Here is a 22,808-nt window from a genome sequence, read left to right as displayed (position 1 = left end):
CTGATCACCAAAAATCTCTCGGCTTCTCCACTAACCTGCTTGGAGAACTGCTTCTCTGACCCGATTCCTCCCTAACGTCTTCTGCCTCACAGGAGCCAAGGGTAAGAGCCCATTGGTCTACAGGGTTGCTGTGTACAGCTGTGCAGGTTGTACACTGCACAAGAGCTGAGTGTGAGCTGAACTCCAGCCTTACGCTGTTTGCTAAAGTGTCTGCTGCAGTTTGAAGCTGTGGTACCCCAAGGAAGAGGTGTCTTTTTCAGGTTTACCCAAAGCCATGTTTGGGCCACCCATGTTATTACTCCTCCTTGCAGGGGGAAGTGAGAGATGCTGCTTTTTCCTTTCTGAAGGAACAGGACCTGGGAGAGAACCATGATTCAGGCTGGAGGCCTTCCCCAGGCCTGGCTCCTCCCACACCGACAACTCGGGTGGGCTGCAGCTGCTTCTCCTGGACAATGAGGAGGCGAGGTGGGATCAGCACACTCCTGGCTTTTGGATTTCACCTGACCTGCCCGGGACCCCAGGGTCACCCCGTTCCTCCTCTGCCTTCATTTTCTTCTGGTAGGGGCAACAGCAGGAAGCACTTGGATGCTGTGGAATGGCTCCCGATTGCTTTCTAACTCTCCCGGCCCCTGAAAGCATGATGGTTCTAAGCCCTTCTCCCACTTTTGAGATCCTGAGCCAATAAACTTTACAGGAGATAAAATAATAGAATTTTTTAATAAACTTTTTCCCCCCCCAAACAATGTCTGTTGATCTTCACCACACAGGGGCCATGGTGGAGAGGAACCGTTCTCTCCAGGCACCCTCAAAAGTGTCCAGAGTAGACTTAGGAGAAAAGTATTTCTCCAGTGTCGGGAAGTTGAGGCGGGGGGTGAGGATAAGCAGAGGCCTGGGGCTGGCCTGGCGTCCCTCCAAAGGGCTCCCGAGAGCGGCGCCCTTCCCGGAGCATACGAGGGCTCTGCTGGTGGGCGCTGCTCCGCAGACAAAGCCCCTCTCGAGTCCACCGTGGGCGCTGGGGGACGGGGTCCGCGGCGGCCCGGGGTGCCCACTCAGCCTCGGGATGGGCACGGGTTGACGGCCGGAGGTGGGGAGAAGATCCCGGCCATGGCTTCGGGTGGCTGGGCCACCAGACGTGCGCTCCGGGGGCTGCCATCAGCCAGCGGCCCGGGAGGTGGCCGCGTCCCTGGGGATGCGAGGCGCTGGGAGGAGAAGAAGGCAGGCCGCCAGCCCGCAGTGGGCACTGGGTACTGAGGGTGAGGGGCGGGGGTCGGGGGCCGGGAGACGCCGGCCGCTTCAATCTCAGCACCGCGGTCAGAGGTGGTGGGGCGCCAGGATCAACAGGCAAAGCAGCGGGGCGGCGAGCCCGGGCGCGCGCGCGGGGCCGCGGGAGTCCGCGGGCGCCTGGCAGGCGGCGCCGGGGCACGTCTGCTCGCCCCGCCGGTCCTCGCCGCCGTAGCCGCCCCAGTAGTCGTCCTCGGTGGGCGCGTCGCCGCCCGGGCGCCCCCGCGCGTCCTCGGCGGGCAGGTCGCGGTAGAGGGTGGAGGGGTCGGCCGGCGGCGCCCCGGCCTCAGCCACCCCGTACAGGTGGTTGGAGGAGCTGTTGGCGCGCGCGCGGCCCCCGGGCCGCGTGGGCGCGGCGGGCGGGCAGGCCTGGAAGTCGGCCTCGCGGAGCGCGCGCAGGTCGCGGCCCCGGCGCTCGGGCGGCGAGGCGCACGTCACGTCGGAGCTGGACACGCGCGCGCGCTGGAACCAGGCCCAGAGCGGCCGCGCGCGGCAGTCGCACGCCCAAGGGTTGGCGTTGAGTCGCAGGAACTCGAGCGCCGGCAGGTCGGCCAGCGCCTCGCCGGGCAGCGAGGCCAGGCTGTTGTTGAACAGGTAGAGGATGGTGAGGCGGCCGAGGCCGCGAAAGGCTGCGCGGTGCACGCCCTGCAGCCGGTTCCCGTGCAGCAGCAGCCGGTCCAAGCTGCCCAGGCCGCGGAACACGTGCTCCGTGAGCAGCCGCAGGCGGTTCCCGTGCAAGAAGAGGTGGCTCAGGTTGGCCAGGTCCGCGAACAGGTCATCCTGGGCGGGCATGGGGGGGGGGGGGGTGGAGAAGACGGGTGAGTGCCCTTGAGACGGCCTCGGAGGACGCTAGGGAAGCGCGGGGAGTAGCGTGGCAGACCAATAAGGGGCCGCCTTCTAGAGTCCTGGCTTCGAACCTGCCTCCTTTAACCTACTTGTGCGGGGAAAGCAATGTCGTCCTTAAAACTTTGGGGTGCATCAGAATCCCCTGCTGATCCCTGAGCCCTGCCCCCCTCCCCCGAGTTTCCGATTCAGCAGGTCTGGGGTCGGGGAGGGGTGGTGGGGGCAGGGAGCGCTGAGATGCAGCATGTCTTCATGAGTTCCCAGGGCCACACTTGGAGTCGGGAACTTACGATTTGGTTGAGCATTTGCCTTGTTTCATTTCATCTGCACATCTTACAGACATCCTGATTCCAAATCCTGACCCTACTACTAACTGACCCTTGAGCAAGTCGCTCAGTATCCCTGTGACTCAGTCCTTCATCTGTAAGATGTGAGGTTAAATGAAACGACAGGTATCAATATATTAATACATGGGGCGGGCATTGCCTGAGTTAGCCATTATTGTGAACTTGGCCAGCAATCTGTCTCCTCATCCGTAAAATGGGGGTGAGTGTACCTCCTCCTGGGTTTGTTCTGAGCCTTAAAGAAGACAATCCACGTGCAGATGAGATGGGTGAAGTCGGGGTTCAATGCAGCTTTGCCCTCTTTGCAGCTGCATTACCTTCAGCAAGTTATTTAGCCTGTTTCCTCAGTGTGTGTAACTCAAGAGAACAACTCTCTCAGCAGACTGAGGAGGGGGGGTTAGATGAGATCCGGTAACCATGTGGTACCCAGTCGGCACACAGACCACCATCAATAAATGATGGTTATTATGACAGTGGGGGCTTCCTGGGTGGTCAGTGATAAAGAATCCACCTGCCAACGCAGAAGACAAGGGTTGGATCCCTGGGTCAGGAAGATCCCCTGGAGAAGGAAATGGCAGCCCACTCCAGTATTCTTGCCTGGAGAACCCCGGCCTGGTGGGTTACAGTCCATGGGGTCATAGAAGAGTTGGACGAGACTTTAGCTACTAAACAAGAACATTATGACAATTGGGTCTTAGTTAGAATTAGGTTCCATCCCGTCCTTTAACAGAGGACTTTCCTGGAGCCCGAAGGTTCTGCTACTAGGCTGGGACATTAAGGGGACCATGCCAGCTCCACCCTGCAGGGACAGAGTCTGTGCCCCCTGCCCAAGGCTGGGGAGTCTCTGAATCAGATCCTATTAGTGCTGGAAGGGCCCTGAACTGTGGTTCCAGGAGGGGAGGGGTGGGTATGCTCCATGGAGGGGAGCTAGCCGGGGGCCGGGCTCTATATTTTAGCCAGTTCACCGAGGTACTGGTGATGGGCAACCTGGTTAGGGAGTGACGGCTTCTGGGTGCACCAGCCGAACCTACTTTTTTTTTTTTTTACAGAGGAGAGCTCTGAGACCCAGACAGATGAAGGGCTTGCCAGAGAGGGGACCAGAGCCTCAGTCCTGAGGTTCCCCCTTCCTGTGGAAGACATCACTGTGGTCCACAGACCCAAGGGGTCTGGCTGTGGGGGACAGGAGCCTCCTCCACCCTCAAGCCAGCTCCCCCTGGATTCCGGGCTCCTGGCAGTGGCTCTTCCACTGAGATGACCCCCCCAGCTCACACCCCTCCGCCCCCCTGCCAGGCGCCCGGTCTCAGGCTCTCGGGCGGGGGGCGGGCGCTGACTCCCCCCCCCCCGCGCCTCCACCTTCCTGTGCTCCCGCGTTGTCTCGCCCCCTCCCATCTGGCTTCCGCCCTCTCCGCTACAGGAACCGCGGCTGCCAAGAACCCTCCTCCCGGCCGCACCGAGATCCGCCCCCCTCCACCTTGAGGCTCCCGGCCGCCGCCCCGCCCTCCGCCCCGCTCAGGTCTCCCTCCAGGGGCCACGAGCCTAGTCCAGCGGGGCCTGGCGTCCTTGTCCTTCTCTTCTCGGCTCACCCAGGGAGGGGGCTGCATGGCTTCCACTCAAACACCTAATGAGCATTTCTCTTTTTAATGGAGCGTCAGCAAGAGTAATATGCACCCAGAGATGCCGGGTCCGAGGATCGATATGGGAGGGAGGGGTACAGAGGGCGCGGAGGTGATGGGCATTTCGGGGGCTTCCGGAGGTCGAGAAGGGGCGACCCAAGTTCAGAGACCCCAGGGAACTCAGGCACCCTTGACCCGCAGCCCCAGAATTCCGTTACAGAATTCCCTGAATCCGGTCTCTTTGTCTTTCCCCCCGAAAGTCCTGCCCCTGCCCTTTCTGAGACCAAGCCTGGGGCGGGGGGGGGGGGGGGCGGTCCATACCCCCCCACCCCATCCAAGCTGTTGCCAAATCCCACTGCCACATCCTAGGCTGCAGCTCTCAAATGCAGCCCTTCCCCTTCCCGCTGTGAAAACGGTTCTCTGTGCATTAATAAGCTCTTGACTTTCACAGCCCTCGCCCTCCCCCACCACCCTCCCTCTCACCCCCTCCCTCTGGGCAGAGAGCATCTGCTAAAGTCATCCTCTTCCATTTCGGAAAAACCACATTTCCCTCACCTCCCCCCCGGCCAGTTCACAGCTCTCTGCATCCATTTGGAATCTCAACGCAGCATCCCTGCCCCCTTCCCTGGTCAGCATCCTGTTCTTAACCTTGCCTCTCCCCGTCCAGCCTCCAATCAGCTGCTGGGCTGTGTGACCTTGGGCAGCTGCAGGCACCTCTCTGAGCCTCAGTTCTTTTTTTTTTAACCCTCATTGGTGAAACAGGGGACTTGAGGTCATTGATCATTAAGATCCATCCTCATCTGATATTAATGAGCAAGAGAGTCCTGGAATGTACCTCATTCATTCAACAAAGCTGCGCTGAGTGTCTGCCCTCTGCCAGGCACCCCCACGGCCAGCTTCACCCATCTACGCCGGGTTATCATCACCATCATTTGCGTCAGCAGCTGAGTAACCGAGCGCTTACCGTGTGCCAGGGCTACACAGATCCCATGTAGTAACCGGATCCTCACAGCCCTCTGAGGCAGAAAATATTATCCTCCCTCTTTCAGAGATTAAGGGAGGGAGGCTCGGAGAAGGCAAGCGACTGGCCTAGGGTGCAGCAGCCAAGAGGTAGTGGAGTGTAGACGTGAACTCTGGAGCCAGGCCTCCAAACAGCTGCACTCTGGACTGAGACAGACCTGGGGTGATTCTAGGCTGTGCTGCTCATGAGTTGAGCGACCTTGGACGGGATGCCTTAACTTTGACGAGCCTCGGTGTCTTTAGCCGTTGAATGGGGGAAACGATGCTTACTCTGGACGGGGCTTCCCTGATGGCTCAGCGGGCAAAGAATCTGCCTGCGGGTAAAGAATCTGCCTGCAATGCGAGAGATCCCAGTTCAATTCCTTGTTTGGGAAGACCCCCTGGAGAAGGAATAGGCTAGCCACTCCAGTATTCTGGCCTGGAGAATTCCACGGACTGTGTAGTTCATGGAATCACAAAGAATCGGACTAACTGAGCGACTTTCACTTCACTTCACTGGACTGGGCATGCGGAGCCCTTTTCAAGCAGCACCCCCTTTAATCCTCACAACAGACTCCTGGGGTTTAGGTCATTGTCCCCATTTCACGGATGGGTCCGTTGAGGCTCAGAGCGGTTAAGTAACTTGCCCAAAGCCACAGGGCAAATCAGATCTGCCTGATGGAAAGACTGCTCTTTTGTGCCACGCAAGCTGCCCTAATGATTCCAAAAAGGGTCCGTGTCTCCATCACCCAGTTCGGCTCCAGTCGGAGCGGTGCTGCGGGAGAGCAGGGACCCTGTCCTTGCTCACGTCTGAACCCAGGACACAGCCTGGCGTGTGCTCAGTGAGTATCCGTAGCCCCCCACCCCGTTCCCACCTCCACCGCCCTCCTGAGACGCTGCGGTCCTTTTCCCTCCACCAGAGCGCCCCTCCCGGGAAGCCCAGCTCCATCGCGAGTCACGCCTGCGCCCCGGGCGCCTCACCCCGCGCGTGCGCCCCACCTGCCTGTGGCCTCTCCCCGGCTAGCTTCTCCCGGCCGTTCACAGGCAGAGGCTGCCTCCTTCCCGTCTGTGAGGGGCCAGGTGTTTCCTTCCCACGACGCCCGTGCCATTCATGCCAGGGGCCTACAGAACCGACCCGCCCCATTTCAGAAGAGCCCAGCACCCCTCAAGGTGCCTCTGCCCAGGTCGCTTCTGACCCGGCTGCCATTTGTGATGGCACACGTGAGCCAGGATTTAAATTCTGGTCTGGCAGTTTCTAAACTGCCAACTGGCATTTCTAAACCAAACTGATTCAGCACTGGACTTTACAAATACGGATTCATTGACTCGTTACAGCTGTCGATGGAAGGTATTCTTTTTACTATTCCCATCTTAAAGATGGGAAAACTGAGGTTCAGAGTGGGGGGCAGCAACTTGCCGGAATCAAGTCAGAAAATAACAGAGTGAGGATTCAAACTCAGGTCTGCTGACCCTAGATTCCCCAACCTACTGGAGTGCAACTGGATGGTAGAGACACCCAGCTCTTTTTTAATCATTAAAAAAAATTTAATCATTAAAAGATTTGATCATTTAAAAAGCCTGCATAGCATAACTGATATATGTTGATAAGGAGGTCTCAGTAATAGTGATTTTCACACTGCTACTGCTAAGTCACTTCAGTCCTGTCCGACCCTGTGCGACGCCATCCCTGGGATTCTCCAGGCAAGAACACTGGAGTGGGTTGCCATTTCCTCCTCCAATGCATAAAAGTGAAAAGTGAAAGTGAAGTCGCTCAGTCATGTCTGACTCTTCGCAACCCCATGGACTGCAGCCTACCAGGCTCCTCCGTCCATGGGATTTTCCAGGCAAGAACACTGGAGTGGGGTGCCATAGTAGTAATAATTAACAACAATAATAATGATTGTGCCCATACATTGATGCGGCCCTGTGCTAAATTTTATTTTCTCTTATTTATTGGCTGCAGCACGTCACGCGGGATCTTAATACCCCACCAGGGGTAGAACCTGTGCCCCTTGAAGGGTAGTGCTAAGTCTTAAGCACTAGACTGCCAAGGAATTCCCTACATTTTAGTCCTTATAAAACTTCTTAGGTCAGTATTGATATGGTTAAGTACTACCATGATTGCCAGAGAGGAAATGGACATGGATGTGAAGACAGGTTGAGTAATTTGTCGAAAGTCACATGTGAGCCAGGATTTAAACTCTGGTCTGGCAGTTTCTAAAGCAGGTGCTTTCAGAAATGAGCCCACTCTGCTGTTCTTATGAGTGCCACCCCCCTGCCCCCTGAACCTGGTCGGACCCCTGTGGAGCGTTCTGAGTGATGAAAATGGCCTGAAATGTCATCAGATCACGAGGGTTCAAGTGCCACCGGGTCTTTCTGGTGGTGCAGCCTCAGAAGCTTCATTCTATGTCCCCGCTGCCCTCTTGCTGTGAGGCCTGTGATGCTGAGAACATGTCAGTCCCCAAGCACAAGGACAGTGTTTACCAGACTTTGGGACAAAGTCTTTGGGACCCTCGGTCTCAGCTTCCTTATCTTAAGGAGGTGTCAGCAGTCCCCCAACAGGGCTGCAGAAATGAGATGAGGTGACTGAGCACACTTTGGAAACCAAGAGCTGCCAAGTTAGGAAGGAAAAAAAAAAAGGAGTGTTCTGGCACCCCGCCGTGGTCTCAGCAGAATCCTTGAAGTTGACCCATATCTTCAGGATAGGGCCCAAGATGAGCCATTTCACCAAGACCAGCATTCAATGAGGCGGGTTTCTCTTTTTAAAATAGTATCTTAACAAGCATTTATAGCATGCTTACCGTATGCCAAGCACCATCTCAAGTGCTTTACAAATTATTCATGCACTTAACGCTTCTCAAATCCCTAGGAGGTGGATGCTATGACTACCCAATTTTACAGATGGGAAGACTGAGGCTCAGGGGTCATAAATGTCACACACTTGTAAATGACAGAGCCGGTACTTGTGAAGTCCTCAGCACAGCACCCCACACTTCGTGTGCCTGCTAATGGCTTGTTTAGTCACTAAGTCCTGTCCAACTCTTCGTGACCCCGGGGACTACAGCCCGCCAGGCTCCTCTGTCCACGGGATCTCCCAGGCAAGAATAGTGGAGTGGGTTGTCATTTCCTTTTCCAGGGGATCCTCCCACCCAGGGATTGAACCCAAGTCTCCTGCAATGGCAGCTGCTTTCTTTACAGCTGAGCCACTAGGCTGAGGGCTCGTGGGCTATTACTATCATTATTTATGCAATAAATATGCTTGCAGTGTGGGAGACCTGGGTTCAGTCCCTGGGTTGGGAAGATTCCCTGGAGGAGGGCATGGCAACCCACTCCAGTATTCTTGCCTGGAGAATCCCTGTGGACAGAGGAGCCTGGAGGGCTACAGTCCATGAGGTCACAAAGAGTCAGACAGGCCTGAGCAACTCAGCACAGTACATATAGTAAGAATAAAACACAACATATTTTGCCAGCATACTATCTACTTTACTTCCTGTCTCTCCCTGCCCCTAGGATGCTCTGCACAAAGGCAGGGGTTTCCTGTGTTTTGTTCACTGCCCTTTCTTCACCACCAGGCACTTACTGGGTGTTCAATAAATGTTGGATTATTAGTGCTAGCGTTACTGTCGTTATCAGCATCAGCTGCACACAGGCTGAGCAGTAAGGCCCCAGCCGGGGGTGGGGAGGGAGAAGGGCCGTCCAGGTGGGTGCGGGGAGAGGGTCGCAGTTGGAAATCCAGAGGCCTGAAACCGAAAGAGAGGATTTTCTCCTCGGATGGTTTGCAGGGTCTGTTATTGCTTCCTGGGGAAACAGTGGGAGGACCTGACTGTCAGACAGTCAGCATAAGCACAGTGAACAATATTTAGATCAATAATAATAACAATAAATAACCATTACTGTTATTCCTTCCGTTTTTCTGAGCATCCATTTCCCAGCTACTTCACAGCTCATTACCCTTTCTTGTCTCCTTCTCCCATTGCGCTGAGACAGTAGGTTTGGGGGACGGGATCCAGGCAGGGTAGGGTTTCCCCTGGTCTCCGCACCCAGTGAGCGGGAGCCTCCTGTGCGGTGGCAGCTGCAGCGGCCCCGCCCTCCGCGGCCCCCTGCCCGGGACGCGGGAGGGCGTGCGGGTGGGCGAGGAAAGCCGCCACGATGCCCCTCGGGCTGCAGTGCCCGCGAAAAGGCAGAGTCCCCCGGAGGCAAGGTGGAGAGGAGAGATCACGGGAAGAGACACACACCTCCACCCAGACAGACGTGGGGGGTGTGTGTGGAGTGGGCGCGTGAAGGAGACAGACAGAAGAGGCAGAGGCAGACAGACGGGGGCGGCGAGTCCGTGAGCAAGAGAGGGGCCGCGAGGGACAGACAGACAGAGGAGTCAGACGGGGCAGTGGGGGCGCAGAGAAAGACGGAAGGGGCAAAGGAAGGCCCGGGACCAAGTGGGACGAGCAGAAGCCTTCAGGAGGGAGGGAGATGCTGAGAAACGGAGGGAGGGCCGGGACACAGGGGGGAGGGGGTGAGACATGAGGGAGGGGCCGGGACACAGGGGGAGGGGCCGAGACACGGGGGGGAGGGGCCGAGACACGGGGGGGAGGGGCCCGGACACGGGGGGGAGGGGCCGAGACACGGGGGGGAGGGGGTCGGACACGGGGGGAGGGGCCGAGACACGGGGGGGAGGGGCCGAGACACGGGGGGGAGGGGCCGAGACACGGGGGGGGGAGGGGGTCGGACACGGGGGGAGGGCCGAGACACGGGGGGGGGAGGGGGTCGGACACGGGGGAGGGGCCGGGACACGGGGGGGGGGGAGGGGGTCGGACACGGGGGAGGGGCCGGGACACAGGGGGAGGGGATGAGACACGGGGGGGAGGGGCCCGGACACGGGGGGAGGGGCCGAGACACGGGGGGGAGGGGCCCGGACACGGGGGGAGGGGCCGAGACACGGGGGGGAGGGGGTCGGACACGGGGGAGGGGCCGAGACACGGGGGAGGGGTTGAGACATGAGGGAGGGGCCGGGACACAGGGGGAGGGGCCGAGACACGGGGGGGAGGGGCCGAGACACGGGGGGGGAGGGGGTCGGACACGGGGGGAGGGGTTGAGACACGGAGGGAGGGGGGGAGACATGGGGAGAGGGGGTGAGACACGGGGGGGGGGGGGTGAGACACGAGGGAGGGGCCGGGACACGGGGGGAGGGTGTGAGACACGGGGGGAGGGTGTGAGACACGGGGGGAGGGGGTGAGACACGGGGGGAGGGGGTGAGACACGGGGGAGGGGCCGAGACACGGGGGGAGGGGTGAGACACGGGGGGGAGGGGGTGAGACACGGGGGGAGGGGTGAGACACGGGGGGAGGGGTGAGACACGGGGGGAGGGGTGAGACACGGGGGGAGGGGCCGAGACACGGGGGGAGGGGTGAGACACGGGGGGAGGGGTGAGACACGGAGGGGGGGAGGGGTGAGACACGGGGGGAGGGGGTGAGACACGGGGGGAGGGGTTGAGACACGGAGGGAGGGGGTGAGACACGGGGAGAGGGGGTGAGACACGGGGGGGAGGGGGTGAGACACGAGGGAGGGGCCGGGACACGGGGGGAGGGTGTGAGACACGGGGGGAGGGGTGAGACACGGGGGGAGGGGGTGAGACACGGGGGAGGGGTGAGACACGGGGGGAGGGGTGAGACACGGGGGGAGGGGCCGGGACACGGGGGGAGGGTGTGAGACACGGGGGGAGGGGGTGAGACACGGGGGGAGGGGTGAGACACGGGGGGAGGGGTGAGACACGGAGGGGGGGGGGGGGGTGAGACACGGGGGGAGGGTGTGAGACACGGGGGGAGGGGTGAGACACGGGGGGAGGGGTGAGACACGGGGGGAGGGGCCGGGACACGGGGGGAGGGTGTGAGACACGGGGGGGAGGGGGTGAGACACGGGGGGAGGGGTGAGACACGGGGGGAGGGGGTGAGACACGGGGGGAGGGGTGAGACACGGGGGAGGGGCCGGGACACGGGGGGAGGGTGTGAGACACGGGGGGAGGGGGTGAGACACGGGGGGAGGGTGTGAGACACGGGGGGAGGGGGTGAGACACGGGGGGAGGGGCCGAGACACGGGGGGAGGGGTGAGACACGGGGGGAGGGGTGAGACACGGGGGGAGGGGTGAGACACGGGGGGAGGGGCCGAGACACGGGGGGAGGGGCCGAGACACGGGGGGAGGGGTGAGACACGGGGGAGGGGTGAGACACGGAGGGGGGGAGGGGGTGAGACACGGGGGGAGGGGTGAGACACGGGGGGAGGGGCCGAGACACGGGGGAGGGGTGAGACGGGGGGAGGGGGTGAGACACGGGGGGAGGGGGTGAGACACGGAGGGGGGAGGGGGTGAGACACGGGGGGAGGGGTGAGACACGGGGGGAGGATGTGAGACACGGGGGGAGGGGTGAGACACGGGGGGAGGGGCCGAGACACGGGGGGAGGGGCCGAGACACGGGGGGAGGGGGTGAGACACGGGGGGAGGGGGTGAGACACGGGGGGAGGGGTGAGACACGGGGGGAGGGGCCGAGACACGGGGGGGGGAGGGGCCGAGACACGGGGGGGAGGGGTGAGACACGGGGGGAGGGGTGAGACACGGGGGGGGGTGTGAGACACGGGGGGAGGGGTGAGACAAGGAGGGAGGGGGGTGAGACACGGGGGGAGGGGGTGAGACACGGGGGGAGGGGTGAGACACGGGGGGAGGGGGGGAGACACGGGGGGAGGGGCCGGGACACGAAGGGAGGGGCGGAGACGGAGATGCGGAGACACGGAGGCGCTGGGCTCGAGGCAGGAAGGGTCCGGGGAGAGAGGCGAGGCGGGGGACTCCCACGCCCGCGGCCGCAGAGCCGGGCGCTCACCTGTAGGTGGAGCAGGCTGTTCTCCTGGAGGTAGAGGTACTGCAGGCTGACCAGGCCGCGGAAGACGGTGCCGGGCAGGCTGCTGAGCTGGCAGCGATAGAGGTGCAGCGACTGCAGCCGCTCCAGGCCCTGGAAGGTGTCGGGCTCCAGCGAGCGCAGGTGCCGGTTGTCGCCCAGGTCCAGCTCCTCGAGCGCCTGCAGGTGGCGGAAGGTGCCCGGGTAGATGGCCGAGAGGTTGTTGGAGAAGAGCCACAGGGTGAGCAGGCTGGGCCCAAAGGAGCCGGGCCGCAGCGCGGTGATGAGGTTGTTCTGCAGGAAGAGGCGCTGCGTGCCGGGCGGCAGGGCCCGCGGCACCGCCGAGAAGTTGTTGGCCTGGCAGCTCACGGTGGGCGGCGCCGGGTAGCAGGTGCAGAGCATGGGGCAGCGGGCGGCGACGGGGGCTGCGGCCAGGAGGAGCAGCAGGACGCAGGCCGGGGGACCTGCGGGCAGACGGGTTGCCGGAGGGGTTAGCAGACTCCGCCCGCCTACCCCTAAGGAGACCTAGGCCGAGAGCCTTGCCTTCCTAGGTTGGAGGGGCCCGGATTCTGGGCTACTTCCGCTTTTGGAGCCTCCTGGTACATTAAAATAAATGCCCAGAGGACACTCTGATGGGTTGAAAGTTGTTTGATGAGCGGCCCTCTACTTCCATTCTGGTTTTCACTGTGGTGGGTCTGACGATGACTCAGTGTTGACCACACTGCTTTGTGGTCCGGGGGTGGGGGGCGGTCCTATATGACGTTCTATACAGCATGGGTTCCCCGCCCCAGGACCTAATGCCTGATGATATGAGGTGGAGCTGATGTAACAATAACAGAAATAAAGCGCACGACAAACCTAACGTGCTTGAGTCATCCCAGGACCACCCCCTCGCCTGGTTCGCGTAAAAACCGTCTTCCACGAAACCTGCCCCTGGTGCCAAAAAGGCTGGGGATGGCGGCTATACGGGGCTTTAGCAGCATCCCTGTCCTCTCCACATTAGACGTGTAACACTCCTCCCCTCTTATGAGAACCAGAAGGTCTCCAGACATCACTGCCAGTATCACCTGGGAAGAAAAACTGACCCCATGGGGAACAGCTGGCCCTAAACCGAGACCCTCTGTGAGTCTAAGGCCCCCTGGTGACCGTGGGCCTCCTCCCTCACCTCTCCACCCTGGAAGGGCTCTCAGGGACTAGGGGCAGGGGGTCTCTCCCTGGGGCCAGCAGCCATCTGCAGGAGAATGGGAGTGGGGTGTCCTGAAGGAATGCCGCTTTTGGGCCCTGCCTGGGCAGAATCAGCGCCCCGAGGGGGACAGCCCAGGAACCTCACTTTTTACACCCCAGGCTCTTCTTCAAAGTCACTTAAAAAAATTTTCTTTTCAAAGTAACTCTTGAAGCTTGGCTATGATTCAGATGGAGAGGCAGGCCCAGGGGATTGGGGGCTAAAGAGTCACGTCTAGACCCCCACACCCTCGAGCGCCAGCGGGGCTGTGGGCCCCTCTCCCACCCTGACCCTGGCCTTCTGACCCTCACTGCAGCTGAGGAAGTTCTGGGACCACTTTGACCTCTACCCTTGATCCTGGCTTCCCGATGACTCTTGGGATTTTCTTCTGGCAGGTTTTGCAGCCCCCAAAAGCCAAGTGCTCATTCTCTGGGCACACGGGGAAAGGGCACCGTCTGCTCCAGGCAGTGTGCTAGAGCTAGGAAGCCTAAAGACCCACTCCCTTGGACCCAAGGACCTGAGATCTTGGGCCCTGGGGTCGTGGGGAGAGCCTGAGGGGGTCCCTGCCTGCCGGTGACCCCTGGTGTCAGAGGTGTGAATGCATGTGTGAGCCAGGTGCTCTGTACACGGAGCACTTCTGGGCCCGGGGTGGCACACAGTGTGCACACACGAGGTGGTACACGGCACGCACACGGGGTGGCACACAGTGCGCACACGGAATGCACAGGGGGTGGCACACGGTGTGCATTCGGGGTGGCACACGGTACAGGCACACGGAATGCACATGGTACGCACTCGGGGTGGCACACGGCGCACACACAGGAGGTGGCACACGGCACGCACATGGAACGCACACGGCGCGCACTCGGGATCATACACGGCGCGCACTAGGGATCACACATGGAGCACATACACGGGGTGGCACGCGGCGCACACACAGTATGCACTCAGGGTGGCACACGGAATGCACACGGCGCGCACACAGCGCGCACACGGTGCGCACTCGGGATCGCACACGGCGTGCACTAGGGATCACACATGGAGCACATACACGGGGTGGTACACGGCACGCACACGGGGTGGCACACGGCGCACACACACGAGGTGGCACACGGCACGCACACGGGGTGGCACACAGTGCGCACACGGAATGCACAGGGGGTGGCACACGGTGTGCATTCGGGGTGGCACACGGTACAGGCACACGGAATGCACATGGTACGCACTCGGGGTGGCACACGGCGCACACACACGAGGTGGCACACGGCACGCACATGGAACGCACACGGCGCACACTCGGGATCATACACGGCGTGCACTAGAGATCACACATGGAGCACATACACGGGGTGGCACACGGCGCACACACAGTATGCACTCAGGATGGCACATGGAATGCACACGGCGCACACATAGAGTGGCACACGGCGCGCACACGGAACGCACACTCGGGATCGCACACGGCGCACACACACGAGGTGGCACACAGCGTGCACACAGAGTGCACACAGCGCACACTCGGGGTGGCACACGGCGCACGCCCGGGGCGGCACACAGGCCGCGTGCGCGGCGCCAACGTCAAGGATGCTTGGAGGAACCTCCTCCCTGGAGGACCGCAAAGGCACGGTTGTCCCCGGCGCCCGGCCCCCCGTGAGCGTGCAGGCGTGTGCCCGCGGCCCCCCGCGTATGTGAGTGCCGGGCCCCGTGCGTGTGTGGGCCGGGTGTGATGTAATACTCAGTGACACAGCCGCCGCTGTTCCATTCGTTCACACCGCCTCCGCGCTGCTGGCCCTTCTCACCCCTCCCCCGAGCGGCGTTTCACGATCACTCTCTCCTCCCGGGGTTTCTGGGAGCCACGTGGGCTGCAGGGGTGCGTCTCTTGCCCCTCAGCCCCACCAGGCAGGGGTGGGAGCCCCGGGGAGGGTTTCAGGAGGGCTGAGTTTTGGGGCCCAAGACAGCAGCGCTCAGAGCCAGGCAGCCCTCCAGGCTCATCCGGTTTCAGGTTCTGGTTCTGCTGACCTGCCTGCCACGGCTCCGAGAGGCCCAGTGACTCGGCCAAGGTCACACAGCAGAGCAGCCGGCGAGCACCGGAGCGGAGGGTCCCTGTGGCCGGCCAGGGCCGCTCCCTTCCTGGTGGGGTCCCCCTCCAGCTCCCTTCCCCAAGGACTCAACACCAGAGAAAGCCAAATCCCTCTCTGAGCCCTTAATCCTGCGGCTGATCCATCACCTCGCAGCGTGTGTGTTCAGAAAGCCACCATCCCCCCAACCCCCCCATCCCCGAGGATTAAGGAGCTCTTTCCCCAGCCTCCAGGCCGACTGTTCCCCCAGAACACCTGGAGAACGGGGGGGGGGGGGACAGAGGGAACAGAGAACCCCCAGGAGAGATGGCCCGTGGTTCCAGAGTGCTCCAGAGTCAGAGCGGTCCGGGGCACCAGGGTCTCTCCAGCCTGGGGTGGGGCGGGGGGCAGGGTCAGCAGGGCCCCCCTCAGTCCCTTAGCCCACACTTCCCCACCCCCCCTGCCGGCCCCCGTTGCCCCCATCATCCCGGCCCACCTCCCTGCGGTCTCTCTGATGCAGGGCCCTGGGCTGGGGGCCCCCGTGACAGCTGCCCCAACAGTGACTCTGTTGCCATTTCTGGCCCTGGCCACCGCCATGCAAGGCAGCTGAAACCCAAGGAGCCTCATCCATAATTCAGGCTGCGGCTCACACTGGAAGCCAGGCGCAGGGGAGGCTGGGGGCTCTGGGCTTCTCTGCCCCCCGGGGCCTGGTGAGCGCTGCCTTCCTCCTTCCTCTGCCCCCCGCAGCCCCCCGCAGCCCCTGCCTGCAGGTCTCCTCAGCACCCCCCTCCCCGCCCCCTGCCTCTCCCCACCAGCACTCCATCCCCCCCAGGCCCCGCCTTCTCCCCCTGAGGACCACAGGTCCACTCCCAACCCCACTGTGAATCCCTGGTGAGGACCGCGGTGAGAGGCACAGAGTCTCAGAGCAGGAACGGCGGACACCTCGTCAGCCATCAGGGGCTGATCCCTTATCTCAGTGGCCACGCCATCAGTGAGTGGCCCAGGCCCGCAGCCGAATCATCAGCCCCTTTCTCCAAAGCTCCATCTGACCCCTCGCCACTATCTGGGCCAAGGAAAGCCCATTCCAGCAGCTCCCCTCACCCTCTCTGCTCATCTCATCCTATCTTTTCTCTGTTTCATTTTTCCCTGAAGTCAGTAGGTAGGTGATGCTTGAGTTGCAGGGGAGCGTAGAGCAGAGATGGGCAGAAACCATCTGTGACTGAACACCTACTGTGTGCCAGCCACAGCATTCGGACACATCTTTGTGCACAGAATCAACACAGCATCGCCCCCCATGAGATCAAGATTCTGGGGCCCCTATTTGCAAGTGAGGACAGGGAGGCTCTCAAACGTGAAATGAGTTGCCTCGGGTCATGCAGCTGGTACAAGGCAGAACCTGGATGGCACGAGTTCCTGTCTAAAGGGACTCTCTGATCTTTCTCTGGGAGACCCCATGTCAGCCACGGAAGCCACCCCTGCGTGTGAGAGTTGCTGGGCTTGGGGGAAAGAGAGCATAGAAATTGCGCCCAGGTGCACAAGGCCGGGCCAGCAATGACGCCGGTTCTGTTTGCCTGCTCAGGGTCGAGGCGAAGGGAGGACCCGGCTCTCTGCAACTGCGGGTCCCTGGGCTCCAGGCTCTGGTTGTTTGGGGTGACATCCCATCCAGGAGGCGGGGAGAGAGGCCCTGTGTCCAGAAGATGAGGCCAGAACTGACCCGGGGAGGGAACGGAGAGAGATCGGAACATGGCACTGATCCCGGAAGGCAGAGGGGCCCAGAGCCAGAAATGATCCGTTCATCGTCAAGGACGCCAGGCCATCGCCCTGGGGCATCAAGGCTCCCAAAGTTCTCAGCCCAGGAGTCACCCTTTGGTCCAGAAATCGCTGGGAGACAACAAACTGGAGGAGGAGGCGGGGAAGAGTGGCCCCAGGGAAAATGCTCCCTGGGAAGGGAGTCCAGGCCTGGGGTTCTGACACCAGAAAAGGCTGGGAAGGGCTGGGGCCTGCCGGGCAGATGCTGAGGGGGTAGGGGCCGAGGAAGTGGGAGGCGATGGCGTGACGTAGGGGCCCGGGAGGCACAGGCGCAGGTGCCGGAGGTTTAGAGCCGCCGCAAACAGCTTCTCACCCCGCCAGAATGTAACACCCCGAAATAAGCAGCCACCTTGGTGGCGGAGACGGCAGGATCCTCCTCCTCCGACGGCGGCCGGCGGAGCCCAGAGATATAAATGGCAGCGTGCGGTCAGCCAGGGCGCCCACCCCTGGAGGCTGCCACCCCACGCCGGTGTCTCCCCCAAATCCCCCTCACAGCTGCCCCCCACCCCCAGAGCCCGGAGCGCAGAGCCGGGGGGGGGGGGGGGGGCGGGGTGGGGGGGCTGGCCCTCCGGCCACTCCCTGCGAGGAGCGGTGTGATGGGCAGGCGCTTTGGAAATGGAGGGCTCCCCACGTGGACGTGCTCACCAGAAGTCTCTTTGTCTCTCTCTCCCGTTCCTCTGCCGCCTTCCTTTCGGCCCTTCCCAGCCCTCGGCCCGGTCCTGATGAACCCCGACCGCCTCTCCCCTCTGGTTTCCCAAACCCAAGCCTGGAGCTCACAGTCCCTGACCCCGCACCTCTGTCCACCACCCAGTCCTCCTCCGCTTGCGGGCTGTCTGCTCACTCCCCGCGCCCTCGGCATCCCTAGATCGCAGTCCTCAGCGCATTCTCGTCCCTCCCACCCCCAGGAGCTGGCCCGGACCCTAGTGGTCTGCCCCCCTCGCCCCTGACCCGCCCTCCCCTCTCCGTCCTCACCCGGGTCCCCCTTCCCTCCCAGCTTTCCCCCGTCTAACCTTTCTTCCGCCTCCTCCCTGCCGCCCTCCGCGGACCCCTCTCCATCTCTGGCTGCTCCTGGCCTGCCCCTCGCTGCCAGCCCCTTCCCACCCCAGCCCACACCCTGGTCGGTCGGCCACACCGTCCGCGGAGCGATGCCCTTTGTAGCGCCCTCCGCTGTCCTGCCGGAGAGGGCCGTCGGGGTCTCCCTGCCCCCCGCGCCCCCGACCCTCCCAGACAGCGCCCCGCTCTCACCCCCCGGCCCCCCGGCGACTGTAAAGTGCTGAGGCACCGGGCGCCAGAAGTTGCTGAGTCGGCGCTGCCCGGCCGCCCGGAGTCCTCGGCATCGCCCGGAGCAGGTGGGGCCGGGATGGCGGGACCGGAGCACCTCCTCGCCCCGGCCCGGGTCCCCCCTTGCTCACGAGCCGCCCGCCCACCCCGGCGGGCTCCGGGGGCGGGGGCGGGGCCCGGGGCTGCGTGCTCCCCCCATCCCCCCCCAGGCCGCCCCCCACCCGCGCGCCCTGGGGGCCGGGGCGCCCGGCTTCCCTCCGCCCGCGGGGGTCCCTACCTGGCAGCAGGCTCCCGAGCCCGGGCAGCATCTTGTCGCGACGCTCGGGGGAGGGGGTGGCGGGGGGAGGGCGCCTCCACGGGCTCCCGGAGCCCGCCGGACGGACTGTGGGGGACCCCGCGGGGCTCCGGGAGGGCCCCGCGCGGCGTGGCCGGGCCGCGGCGGTCTACCCCGCGCCCCCCGGGCTGCGAGCCTCGGGAGCAGCCATCGGCCCCGACGGGGCGCGGCGGGGCGCGGAAGGCTGGGGCTGGCCGTCGACGCCCGGGTCCCGCGCCCCCGGGAGTGCAGGCAGCGCGCGGGCCCGTCCGTCCGTCCGTCGGTCAGTCCGTTCGCCCCGGCCGCTCGCCGAGCGAGAGTGCGGACGGCGAGGCTGCTCTTCCCACCGCCTCCTCCCGGCGCTCTCTGGCTCCTCCCTCGTCTCCCGGCTTGCCGGCTTAACCCTTGCCTGGCCGCCAGGAGGCGGAGCGGCTCGCCGGCCCCCGGCAGTCCGGCCCCCTTCCTTGCCTGGGGGGCCCGGAGGGCAGTGTTCGATCGCCCTCGCCGCGCCCCGCTGGTGGAGGAATCCCCGCCTGAGGGGGTGCGGTCGTGTTCGGGAACCCTGTGGACTCGCCCAGTTCCCCCCCCCCCGCACCCCAACTCCCCCGAAGGGCTCCTGGGTCACCTCCCCCCTCCTCGCGCAGCCCCGGGCCCCTAAGCGCAGGCCTCGGACGCTCCTCCCTCCGGGGGAACTCCGAGATTCCACCTTCGCTTCAGTTCCCAGACCCCGAGCCCTGAGTGTGTAAGAACAGTGTCAGTGGGTGCAAGCTCCGGGGCACGTGAGAGCGCGCGCGCCAGGATGCTTGTGCAGGTGTGATAGGGCTGGCACGTGAGCTTCCATACGGGCCGGTGGCGGGGGCTGGCCCGCGCACCTGAGTGGGCGAACCGATGAGTCGCCGAGTGTCCGCCCGCGTGCGGGTGAGCGCGGCTGGGGAACCTGGGGCCGGGGGAGTTTGGCGCAAGCGAGCTTGCGGACGGGGTGGCAGGGGTGTGTGTGCCCCGGCGTGTGTACGCCCCTTGATGCGCTCTCAAGCGGGGGCAAGTTTGGGTGCGAGCGGGTCTCCTCGCCGAGGCGATGGAACCCTCGCGCGGACTTCTTCTCAAGAGGGGTGCATTCCGACCTCTTCTGGACCCTGAGCGCCCCTCATGGCCTCGTTCGGGGAGATCCCTGCGGGGCCGACACCGAAGCGTCTTCTCGTAAAGGCGGCGGTGGGGTTCACCCCGGCCTTCAGCTGCTCCAGGGAGAAGGGCACCCGGAACTCGGGAGCGCCCCGGCACGGGATGGGTGGGGGGCCTCGGGGTCGCCGTTTCGGGGCCGCAGGTCGGGCTGGGGCTGTGAGCGCGGCGCGTACGCCCGGGCCGGGCGGCGCAGGACCCGCAAGCGTCCTGGACAGCACCGCCCGCGACAAAGCGACAGATGCCCTCGGCGGTCCGCCGGGCTCCTCCCCTCCCTCCCGGGCCAGAACAACAGCTTAGCGCCTGGCATACAGTCGGCGCTCTATAAATGTGACCTCATCTTTCCTTGCACTCTGTTACACCCGTAATCTCATTCTTCCCTCGTTCCCGTCCGATTCCTCTCCTGTCTCCCCCGACTCTTACTCACATTTCACGGTCCCAAACTCCGTCCCCTCCCACCCTTCCCCGTCTCCTTTCTCTCTCCCTCCCTTTCCGCGTCTGCCTCTTTCTGTCCGTGTGTCTGTCGCTCGTCTCCGGTCCTCGAGACCCCCTGTCTCTCCATCTCTGGGTCTCGTGTCTGTCTCCCAGCTCCCTTTCCGCCCGGTTTCAGTCGCGGGCTCCCAGCCCTCTTGCCCCTCTGCGCTCGGGCGCCTCTCCCCCCCCAGTTGGCTCCATTGTCTGCCCTTCCCGGGCTCCCAACATCTAAATGCCCTCTCCCCGCGTCTCAGCCTTCGGGTGGGGTGGGAGTGCCGAGGGACGGCCCCGGGGCCCTGTTCCCCCCGCCCATCTCTAGAAAGCAGGGTCCCTGCGCGCCCCGAGGCCCACCCCGCGGAGCGCCCGCGCCCGGGAGGGGGACCCGCAGGGGGCGGCGGGGAGGGAGTGTTGGGGGTAGCAGGGTGGGATTTGGCGGCCTTCCCCGGAATGAGCCGCGGCACAATCTGTCGCTGGGTTTGTTTGCCGAGCTGCCTCCGGAGCGCGGTGGGGCTGGCTCCCGGGAGCGAAATATCACACGAGGCGGAGACAGACGCAGAGGGGCGGGTGGGCGGCGGGCTGACTCAGGTGTGCGCTGTCGTCGGTCCCGGGTTCAGCGCTCTTGGAGAGGGGGTGTTTGGGGGGGACCTGGGGCCTCCGACACAGGCGGGTCCCCGAGCTGGGAGGGGAGCCCCCATCTCAGGGTGACTCGCAGGAAAGGGGGCGCCCCTGCCAGTGATCCCGGCCTGGGAGCCCCAAGAGACACCCCGGACTGGGGTGTGTCCCAGTCGGTGCTCATTCCCTGTGCTCACTACCCCACTACCCGGGCGTCGGTTGTCTGTAATTACCTGCTGACTCACCACTTTCCCCTACTAGACCGCCAGCTTTGTGAGGGCAGGAAATTCGCCCCATCCGTCTTTGCATCCCCAGCAGGTGCTCAATGAACAGGTCGGGTGGATGAATGGCGCGTGGGCGGGCGGTGGGAGTCTCAATTTACAGGAAATACCATCTTCCCAGGAAAGCTTTCCACCCCTTGTTCCTCCTTTCCCTTGGGCATTACCCCCCAACCCCCAGCCTCTCCTACAGACAGGCGGGAAATTGGAAACAGCTCTTCCGGAAGACCAGAGTCCTCTGGGTGACCCAAAGGGAATGCCTTCCTTTTCCTGGGGCCTCAGTTTCCTCGTCTGTACAATGGGATTATACCACTCACAGTTAAGCTTCAGTTTACCAGGAAGTCTCCAGCGAGTCAAGGTGAAATGAGGTTCTGCCCAGTGTTGGGGGTGGCAGCTGTTGTCATTACTATTTGGGTGGTGATCCTTAAGGTCTTTATCTCAGTAGAATCAGACACCGTGTCTCATTGAATTAAACTTCTGCAGTTAGAGGTTTCGGGATCTAAGGGATGGAAGCTGATGTAGGTATGCATGCTTGGTTTCTCAGTGGTGTCTGACTCTTTGCGACCCTTTGGATGAGTAGCCCACCAGGCTCCTCTGTCCATGGGATTTTTCAGGCAAGAATACTGGAGTGTGTTGCCATTTTCCTCCTCCAGGGGGGTCTTCCCCACCTTGGGGTGGAACCCGGGTCTCCCGCCTTGCAGGCGGATTCTTTGCCTACTGAGTCCCTGGGGAAGCCCAGGCTGATGGCCCTCGGGGCGAAGTGAAAAGGGGGCGTCTTACCGGCACCAGGCAGGGCTCTGCAGGGTGCTGTGTCCCCGCGCCTTGGCACAGAGCTGGCCCGCCCTCTGGTGGCCTTAGGCGGATCTGCAGCCCCAAGGGACGCCCAGGAGCTCAAGCAAAGCAGCTGATGGATGGGTTTTCCCTGAGAAGGAGGGCTCCCTGGGTGGAGACCTGGTAGGTCGCGTAGAAGGAGCAGGACATGGACACAGACTAGATGGGTGCTGACTTCATCATGAGTGCCCTCCTATCCACATTGCCCCAACTCTCAGTGGGACCCCCCAGGGCCCCCTCTTCCTTCTGGGCAGTTCCGTCTGGTGAGTTCACGGAACTTCGCTGGTTCTTCTTCTCCACTTAGCTGGCAACCTCCCTGTAGGACGCTTGTTGGTTGGTGGGCCTACAGGGTGGGCTGGCTCAGTGGTCAAGAGCAGAGCTTTGCTGGATTCACCTCCTGGCTCTGCTGTGGCCACAGCTAGATGACCTTAGGCTAGCAGTTAAAATTTCCTAAGCTTCCATTTCCTCCTCCGAACAATGGGGGTGGAGGACTGCAGCAAGCAATGGTAGCTCCCGGAACTTCCCTGGTGGTCCAGTGGTTAAGAATCTGCCTTTCAATGCAGGGGGTGTGGGTTCCGTCCCTAGTGCGGGAACCAAGACCCCCCACGTTGCGGCACAGCTACTGCGCATGTGCACGCTAGAGTCCGCACACGGAAAATGGGAAAGCCCCATCCCTCAGCGAAGACCCCGTGCACCAATAAACACAGAAAACAAGTCAAAAGGGAGAACACCGAAAGTAGACGCGCTTAAGGGCGAGGGTGTCAGAGGACGCCTTCTCCCCCGCTTGGTTTCTAGGG

General features: G+C 62.8%; 2 protein-coding genes across 2 annotated transcripts; both read right to left on the bottom strand.

The window, feature by feature from the left end:
* Positions 1-698: 698 nt before the first annotated feature.
* On the bottom strand, positions 699-18,978 carry RTN4RL2 (reticulon 4 receptor like 2). The gene is made up of 3 exons (XM_043876825.1): positions 18,605-18,978; positions 11,944-12,422; positions 699-2,061 (listed from the first exon to the last, which is right to left on the bottom strand). The coding sequence occupies exons 1-3, from the start codon at positions 18,633-18,635 to the stop codon at positions 1,312-1,314; spliced, it is 1,260 nt and encodes a 419-aa protein (XP_043732760.1). The 5' UTR covers positions 18,636-18,978; the 3' UTR covers positions 699-1,311.
* LOC122703273 (collagen alpha-1(I) chain-like) lies at positions 18,771-22,161 on the bottom strand. The gene is made up of 7 exons (XM_043917441.1): positions 22,132-22,161; positions 21,961-22,044; positions 20,642-20,778; positions 19,773-20,026; positions 19,484-19,577; positions 19,236-19,374; positions 18,771-19,154 (listed from the first exon to the last, which is right to left on the bottom strand). The coding sequence occupies exons 1-7, from the start codon at positions 22,159-22,161 to the stop codon at positions 18,771-18,773; spliced, it is 1,122 nt and encodes a 373-aa protein (XP_043773376.1).
* Between the last annotated feature and the right edge of the window lie 647 nt (positions 22,162-22,808).

Source organism: Cervus elaphus, chromosome 1 (assembly GCF_910594005.1).
Source record: "Cervus elaphus chromosome 1, mCerEla1.1, whole genome shotgun sequence".
Classification (NCBI taxonomy): Eukaryota; Metazoa; Chordata; class Mammalia; order Artiodactyla; family Cervidae; genus Cervus; species Cervus elaphus.
The sequence above is the reverse complement of the archived record's forward strand: the minus strand, read 5'-3'. Positions and strand labels throughout refer to the sequence as shown.